Source organism: Drosophila sechellia, chromosome 2R, assembly GCF_004382195.2.
Source record: "Drosophila sechellia strain sech25 chromosome 2R, ASM438219v1, whole genome shotgun sequence".
NCBI classification, from domain to species: domain Eukaryota; kingdom Metazoa; phylum Arthropoda; class Insecta; order Diptera; family Drosophilidae; genus Drosophila; species Drosophila sechellia.
The window spans coordinates 12700138-12708626 of NC_045950.1; the positions used below are offsets into that span (position 1 = coordinate 12700138).

General features: G+C 39.7%; 1 protein-coding gene across 1 annotated transcript; it reads left to right on the forward strand.

Moving 5' to 3' along the window:
• Positions 1–5: 5 nt before the first annotated feature.
• On the forward strand, positions 6–5871 carry LOC6609471 (putative fatty acyl-CoA reductase CG5065). Its single transcript, XM_002034120.2, has 10 exons — positions 6–798; positions 2385–2501; positions 2565–2669; positions 2737–2880; positions 2948–3082; positions 3147–3267; positions 3325–3624; positions 3697–3829; positions 3889–4146; positions 4212–5871. The coding sequence occupies exons 1-10, from the start codon at positions 382–384 to the stop codon at positions 4357–4359; spliced, it is 1878 nt and encodes a 625-aa protein (XP_002034156.1). The 5' UTR covers positions 6–381; the 3' UTR covers positions 4360–5871.
• The last annotated feature ends 2618 nt before the right edge of the window (positions 5872–8489 follow it).

The following is an 8489-nucleotide window of genomic DNA, read 5'->3' on the forward strand; positions in this document are numbered from 1 at the left end:
CACTTTTTGTACAAAAGCAACCGAAAGCAACCTCCAGGACAAGCGACTCATGGAAACATGGACAGACGCTCAACGGCGACAGAAGGATTTTCAACTAGCTTTTCGAAGGACTTAATTGAATAAATTTTTATGAACAATTCAGCAGCTTCCAAATAGGGAAAATCAGAGTAATCACTTCCAAACCGAAAATATACCTATTAGACGGCAAGAAGGAATATAAGGGATCTACCGCCCTTGGAAACTTGAACGCACACTGCAAATGACAAAGAACTGCTTCCTACTTTAACTTAAGCGCAGGCTCCGAACGACAGGATAATAGCACACAAAAAGGATAAAGAAGAGAAAACACACACAGACAAAACACACAGACAACAATCGAACATGTCACACGCGGCAGCCAACAAAACGGAAACGGAAGCAGCGCCAAACAGCAGCCTCAAACAGTCCGCAGCCCCCCAGCCCGTAAACAGTCACGATACCAAGCTGCTCAACGGCACCTTGGCCCGTACCAACGGACTAACCCATGCCGCCAGCGTGGCCAACTCCTCCTCCGGCAGCTACGGCAGTTCGAGTGCGGCCGGGTCCAACGCGGGCTCCGGCGGAGCCGCCTCATCCGCGTCCTTATCCTTAGCGGCGGCGGTGGCGTCCTCGACGGCCCTGCCCTTGCCGCCCAGCAGCAACGGCCTTCAGATGCCTTACGAGCGTTTCCGGGCGGACGACACCAGCTACGTGCCCATAGCCCAGTTTTACGCGGGACGTAGTGTCTTCATCACAGGCGGAACTGGATTTATGGGAAAGGTGAGTTCTGAAATATCAGACATTTCATAACGTAGGAAACAATCTGGTGAATCGGGGAAATTGAATTAATTTCTGTTTAGATATCTGATTAGTCTAGTACGTATTAAATAAGCACGTAAGTGCACATAACTAGCATTTCTAATTTGCGGATGATTATCTTATTCATCTTATTTAATCATTTCTTAGATTGAAGACAATTTAGTTTGTGTAATCGCCATATAAATATTTTAGTTAAAATTGAATGTAATTTCGTGCGTCAGAGTAAATAGTTTTAAATTGGTAAATTACCTTTGTGATATATTTAATGTAAATTGGTTGAGATAACTTAACCTTGTAAGCATGGTACATTATTTTCCCCAATACATGTGAAGATTCTCGGCCCAACTAACCCACCGTTTACTCCATTATTCCATTTTTACGCCCAAAAACCCCACACGCCCACTTTCGTTGCATACTTTTGTGGGCCATTGGCTAGCCACTTTCATTCACGTCACGCATACGCCTCGTGTTTATTGACTCCGAATTGAACTATTGAACCCGACGACGGCCTGGTTGGGCTCGATTGAAAACTTCAAGTGTTTCTCAGTCATAAAATATGCACAAATATTTGTGTTCGCGCTGATAAACAAAAAGTCATGGAATGGAGTGCTGGGTGGGTGGTTTCGATGGTTAGCCACCCTGAATTTTAGATGCACTTTTTTTATTAGCTGTTTGCGTGCCATGTGCGTGTGAGCTTGACTTGGCTTGCTTGTTTTTTTTTAATATTTGATTTTTAAAGCCGTAATGCTTGAGTTACGTTGAGCTGGCTCCACTAGACGATGTTGACTCATCGTCGCCTGCCATGCGAAAGCTTCATAATGGCGAGTATGCATTTGCGCCTATGCATCTGGTGTGGCTGGTTTTCCTACTCCGAGTTCCGCTTAATTGTTCTTAAAGTGGTGCAGCGGAATACCCGTTTCACTGTTCCGAATATATCCTCCGGCTGTTGTGCCAATTTTTGTGCCAGCTTTTGTTAAACATGTGCACGGAGAGAAAAGGCGATGTGTAGTTTGTTTAACAGAATTTCATACTTAAAGGTCTTAAAACGCAATTGTAAAACGTAAGAAGGTAAACGTAGTTTCTGTTTTCATCTTAGTATGGGAATGACAAAACTTGCTTCCAATTTTTTCCTCTGTAAATATTGCATGTCGGTGGCTCCTGGCTGCGTCATTATGACATGAAATCGCAGTGGCGCCGCCCAGACTCTGAGCTCGCAGTGGTGCTGTGTGTTGTTCATCGATTTTGTGCTACTGCCGCGCCCACCACTCACCAAACCACCCACTTAACAGCCCAAAGTTCCCACCCACTACCCCTTTTGTCTGCCTGCTTGATTCCAGTACAATTCTCACATCGTTTTCGGGGCGGGGTTCCCATTCCCTGCGCCCACGACCAACTGGAGTCAAGTAAAGTCAAACCGCAGACACCACTGAAGTGGGTCAAGTGTGTCCTTGTGGGTGTAACAATAATCGTTTACATGGTTAATGGCTATATTCAATGACTGAGGGGCTATTAATTAATCGATTTCTGATGTATGTACGCTTTTGCAGGTCCTGGTGGAGAAGTTGCTGCGCTCATGTCCGGAAATAAGGAATATATATCTACTGATACGACCGAAACGCGGTCAAGAAGTGTCAGCACGACTCACGGAACTACTGAATGCACCAGTGAGTAAAGGAGTTGTGGAGAAGCTTAATACATTGTATTAATATGTTGCATATATTCCGCAGCTCTTCGAATCACTGCGTCAGGAGAAGCCCAAGGAACTCAGCAAAGTCATACCCATTTCGGGCGACATAACTTCCGAGGAACTGGGTATTTCAGAAAAGGATCAGGTGCGTAGTCTCTTCGCACTTCAAATTGAATGCACTTTCATAGAGAACCTACTTTACGTTTTTTTAGAACCTACTGTGTCGCAATGTTTCCGTTGTCTTTCACTCGGCTGCCACCGTGAAATTCGATGAGAAGCTCAAACTGTCAGTCACAATCAATATGCTGGGCACGAAACGCCTCGTCGAGCTCTGCCATCGCATGCTGTCACTGGACGTAAGACTGGGAGATATATAGAAAACGACTACGGAACGATTTCTAAATCAATTAACCCTTTTTACAGGCACTAATCCATGTATCCACTGCCTATTGCAATTGCGATAGAACCGATGTGTCCGAGGTTATCTACGCACCGCCCTACAACCCCGATGATATCATTTCACTAATCAACTGGCTTCCGGAGGATATACTCGATCAGGTCGGTTACTTAGAGTATTATATTTGTATAATTTAATAATTGAATTGCATTTTATATATTTAAGCTTACACCGCGCCTGATTGGCAAGCGTCCCAATACGTACACGTTTACAAAAGCCTTAGCGGAGCATATGTTACTTAAGGAGGCTGGTAATCTGCCCGTTGCCATTGTGAGGCCATCGATTGGTGAGTGGAGAAATCAGTTTATGTACATATAGATCCAATAATTTGATTGTTATGCAGTGACTGCCAGTCTGAATGAGCCGTTTGCCGGTTGGGTGGACAACTTCAATGGGCCAACGGGCCTGGTTTCGGCGCTGGCCAAGGGCATGTTCCGCACGATGATGTGCGAGAAGAACTATGTGGCCGATATGGTACCTGTCGATATTGTGATTAACCTGATGATCGCCGCCGCCTGGCGCACAGCGACCCGCAAGTCAAACAACCTACTCATCTACAATTGTTGCACCGGCCAGCGCAATCCCATCATCTGGTCGGAGTTTGTCAAACACGCCATGACGAGTGTGCGCAAGCATCCCCTGGGTGAGCACAGATAATATTCGCCTAATGTGACCATTATAATTATACGCAAATTGTTTTCTGTTTCTTCCCCAGAGGGCTGCCTGTGGTATCCGACTGGCGACCTGCGCATGAACCGCCCCATGAACACGCTGAATTGTATAGCCAAGCACTTTTTACCGGCCTACATACTGGACGGAGTGGCTAGAATCATGGGCAAGAAGCCATTGTAAGTTTGGCCGGCCACTCCTCCTAGCTACTACTATTATATATATATGCATATTACAGCGTTGTCAACGTACAAAATAAAATTGCCAAAGCTGTGGAATGCCTCGAGTACTTTGCCACACGTCAATGGCGCTTCAAGGACGACAACGTCCACGCCCTGCTGCACACGCTGAGTCCCAAGGATCGCGAGATCTTCGTCTTCGACGTGCGCCACATCAACTGGGACAAGTATGTGGAGCGCTACGTTCTGGGCTTCAGGGAGTTCCTGTTCAAGCAGCGACCCGAATCGCTGCCGGCCAGCAGAAAACGCATGCTCAGGTGAGAAAATATGAAGAGGAGGGTGATCCAGAAAGGTTTTAAAATTGTATATATTTCTACCTCAGGCTCTACTATCTGCATCAGCTGACCAAACTGGTGGCGGTGCTGCTCACCTGGCGCTTTTTGATGTCGCGCTCGAAGCGCCTGAACGACTTGTGGAGCTCCTTCCTGGAGAACGCGCTCAGGATGGCACGCTTGATACCCTTTTTGTAATTAAATGCGTATGGCGACCGGTGTGGAAGCTTGGAGACAGCAGCTGCGTACATATGTATATGTGCTGTGATCTGGCGGTAACTGGCAGGAGCTGTCAGGATCGGCGAGGATCCACTTCTTTGCGATTGCTAAATGCTTTAACATGGCGTACATCTTAGAGGTTTTTAGCAAATAGTTATATTCATATTTTTTATATATGTTACAAATGCGTAAACAGCAGAAGCCCACAACAACACATCCAAACAACCACGAGACAGAAGGAGCGTCAGCTAACTAACATTAAAATATTGACATTACGCAATGGGGTAACTAAATGGCATCCATCACATTTATTCAGGTGCAATTATGAGGTCACAGGTTGAAAGGCCCGGTGTCGGTTGTTGTCTCCACTTATCTCTCTCCTTCTGCGAGATTGTACAATTTTTGTGAAATAATTTAAACGCGCAAGGAGAAAGCCCAAAGTCGAGGAGAATTCCACAATTTTGCAAATTGAGATAAAGAATCGAGTGAATTTATTGTCGGGACTCGTCGACGATGAAGCATGAATTAGTACATCCAAAACTATACGAAAAAACAAATTGGAAAAGACAAAAACAAAAACAAAACCGATTAATTCAGCAATGATTAGTGAGGAAAGATAAATGAAATTAAAATAAATGGCTTGTTATTGCTTTAAAAATTACATAAACATAACGTAAACTATGCTAATTAATTAATATTAATTATAAATATTATTACGTAACGAGCGAAACATTGCATATAAATAATACGACAAGAGAAAAACCAACATTATTTATAATTGAATGTAGTTTTAACATTTTTACATTTACAATTAAGTTTTCAATTTATATAAAACAAAAAGCAAAAGGAGCGAAATTATATACGTCGGGAGACAAAATTCGAGATATACAAAATTCAATTTATGTATATGTATATGAAAAAAGCCGAAACCAAGCAAAAAACTACAAAAAAAAATCATACCGATAATAAATTAATGAAAACAACAAATATATTTATATATAAACATCAGAAACATAATTTCTTAGCATTTGCAGCCTAAAAACTAAATCTAAGCGTAGCCAGAAATGGAGTTTCCAAAAAATAACAAACTATGAATGAAGTTTTTTGAGGGAAACGCAATTAGAGAATCATGATTATGAAATTTATATTTGAATGCGATAAATTGAAAAATAAAACAACACAACACACACACTAATATACAGAAACCAAGACACATATAGTAATAACATTCCATCCAGTCAGTAGGAAAATCGGGTCATCAACCAACTCTTCCTCCACTTTGGACTTTTGCTTCCCGTCTCGTTTGATCGATATGGGCCAGTTAATATTGGCCGGGTTACGGCCAGGATATATAGTTCGTTCTCGGGTTCGTTTTCGTGCAATTATGAAATATATTATGTTATGCCTAGAATTTATTATGTTTTATTTCTAAAGCGATTTGTAAATTGCAGTGCATCAATAAAATACACTTCCAAAATAATAATACAAATATACCAACGCGTTCTTCTCTTTATTTTTGCCCAAATAGAAACGTTTACTTAGCCAACTTAGGAAAATAGAAAAAAACTATCCAAAAATACAATTTCGTGACAGGGGCGAGAAACTAAAACTATACAAACCAAATGTAAGCTATATGAAGTTTTAGTTCTCATTGGCCATGGCAAGAATTTGACTTTAGTAATGATATGAATGAAAATGCATTGAAAAAAGGAACTAATTCCGATCTAAAAAATGGATTTAATAAATGAAAATTACAAAGAAAATTTGATGGAAAATGGCTTTTCAATAGCAGCGGAACAAGTGAAAACGCATTTTTTTATTGTTTTTGTACACATGAATTTCATTTTTATTATTTCTCTCGGTTTCTCAGTTTTTGTCATTTCGCATTTCCAGCGCTTAAACGCTACCAACTTTAAAATTGTTATCCACTCCATAGCGCCAAATATATATATGCATTAAGATATACTTATACTTTTTTTTTTCGATTTTGCTTTGTGAAATGTGTGTGCTTATGCTTAGATAATTCAAAACTAGTCCCCTCGCGACTCACAGCGGAGGAAAAGCAAAGAAAATGTGAAAATCCCAAGTTGAGAGTGGGTAGTGAGTGAGTAGTGAGGGGTGGGTGGGGGGTAAGTAGCGACGGGAAAGTGTGAGTTATACGTTTCTTAGCTGGTATTTTTCTCTATTGCTTAGACCGAATCGAAAATTATACTATGTGAGTGGAGTTCTCAAGTTCTGGTTCGCGTTCGCCATTTTTCTTCAGCAAGTTATGACATTGGATTCGTTTTGCTTTCGAGTGTGGTAGTTGCTCTAAATGGACATTTTGCTGTTTGGTTTGCTTATGCTGTTATGCTATTATATATATAACTTGCCACCAATCCATCACTCAATCGATCCAGCTTACAAAATGTGGTTCTAGTCTTTGCGTTTCTGTTTTTCTTTTTGTTTATTATTCACTTAATTCCTCTTCTTTACCCATTAAGTGTAACAAAATAATTTACGATTTTTAAATGAAAACCATTAATTTTGTATTTATTTTAGTTATACTTTATAGCTAGAGCTAAGTTTAAGCCTGTTTGTTTGCATGCACTAAACTTGCATTCCATTTTTTTGTCATTTGGTTTTTTTTCGTTTTTTTCCGGTTTTTTTTTTTTGTAGTATATAAAAATACCATTTATTGTGTGATCGTTTTCTTATTTCTTCTTAAGTTTTATTTTCTGTTTAAACATATATTTAGTACATATCATTTGTGTTTATTTCTCTAAACTTCGTTGCGAATTTGTTATTGTTGAGAAATGAAGTGTTTGCAAGCTACTGATATTCCCATCAAAATCGTGTATGCCAGCAATTTATCTCTTCGGAAGTAAATGCCTTGACCTGGTTCTAAGCTTCAAAATCATTCAGATCCCCATCAGCATCAGAATCTACATCCTTTGAAAACATCTCAAGCCGAACTACCGAATCGTAACGATTCCACACATTCATTAAGTTCCTAACTTAGCAATCACAAACCGATCTGCAATGGAATTGCAGGAATTCCCTTGACCGAATCAAAGACCCAAAATCTTGACCTGCTCCATGGGGCCAACAATCAATCAATCAACAACGATCCGTGGATATATGCATATGTAACTCTTCTCTTTCAGGTTGTGGGATTTAGGTACACAAGGTAATGTCATCAGGGTACAAAAATGTGTGGGAGTCCTGTGCGCAGGCGTCTGTGTTTTATACATATGTATGCATGTATACGGAAAGGATCTGATGGAGATGTGTGTGTGTGTATGCACTTCGGTAAGATATATATTCATATATTCTTACTTTAGATGCCGCGGCACAACCATAATAGGTAAAAGTAAAAAAAGAAGTATTAATTAAGTGTTAAGACTAGGTGTAAAGCCGTGGATGCTGAGATATATATATTCGTTTATATTCGTACACTTATTGAGCATTCGATTGTGAGCATTCATTGGTAGATTTGTATTTTTATTTCTGTTCTTTTTTTTAAATTTGTTTTCCTCGTTTGTACATTTTTTGTTTGGGATCCGGTATTTCTTTGTGACAAGTCGCATGTAAAGTATAATGTAAATTGTATAGTCGGCCGTTCTTTTGTTTCTATCTTGTTAAAATACTTTGTAAAATAAAACAAACGAAATTTATATCTTAAGTTTGAGTGCAATACATGCCCAAATTATAGTAATTTCAAATTCGAATTTTCTATACAAAATATATTTTTAAATATGTTTCTTGCTATGGATAATAGAATACAAATAAAAACAAAAGCTCGGCTGACTATTGATGTAAGACCTATGCAATTATAATTGTAGTATACACGATTTTTGATTCTCGCGTATTCAGCATTTTAATTTACGGTTCGCTATAGTCGCACATACATATCGGATATATAAGTTGATTATACATATGTTTATATACGAGAATATGTTTGCGTGTATATAGATGTATGCGCATTTAACAGTAGACTTGTACATAAAGCAAAACATAGACATAACGTTTATCTTCTTATATATTTTACGGTATCATTATCTAAATATGTATATATTTATATTTTTTTCGACTTGTTGTTTTAAACACACACTCAATTGTCTTAGAAC

Bases quoted from the DNA above. Each gene is read 5' to 3' on its own strand.
- LOC6609471 (XM_002034120.2), top strand. From the start codon at position 382: ATGTCACACGCGGCAGCCAACAAAACGGAAACGGAAGCAGCGCCAAAC. The intron at 2,881-2,947 runs GTAAGACTGGGA...CCCTTTTTACAG, and splicing joins ATCGCATGCTGTCACTGGAC to GCACTAATCCATGTATCCAC. The intron at 3,625-3,696 runs GTGAGCACAGAT...TTTCTTCCCCAG, and splicing joins TGTGCGCAAGCATCCCCTGG to AGGGCTGCCTGTGGTATCCG.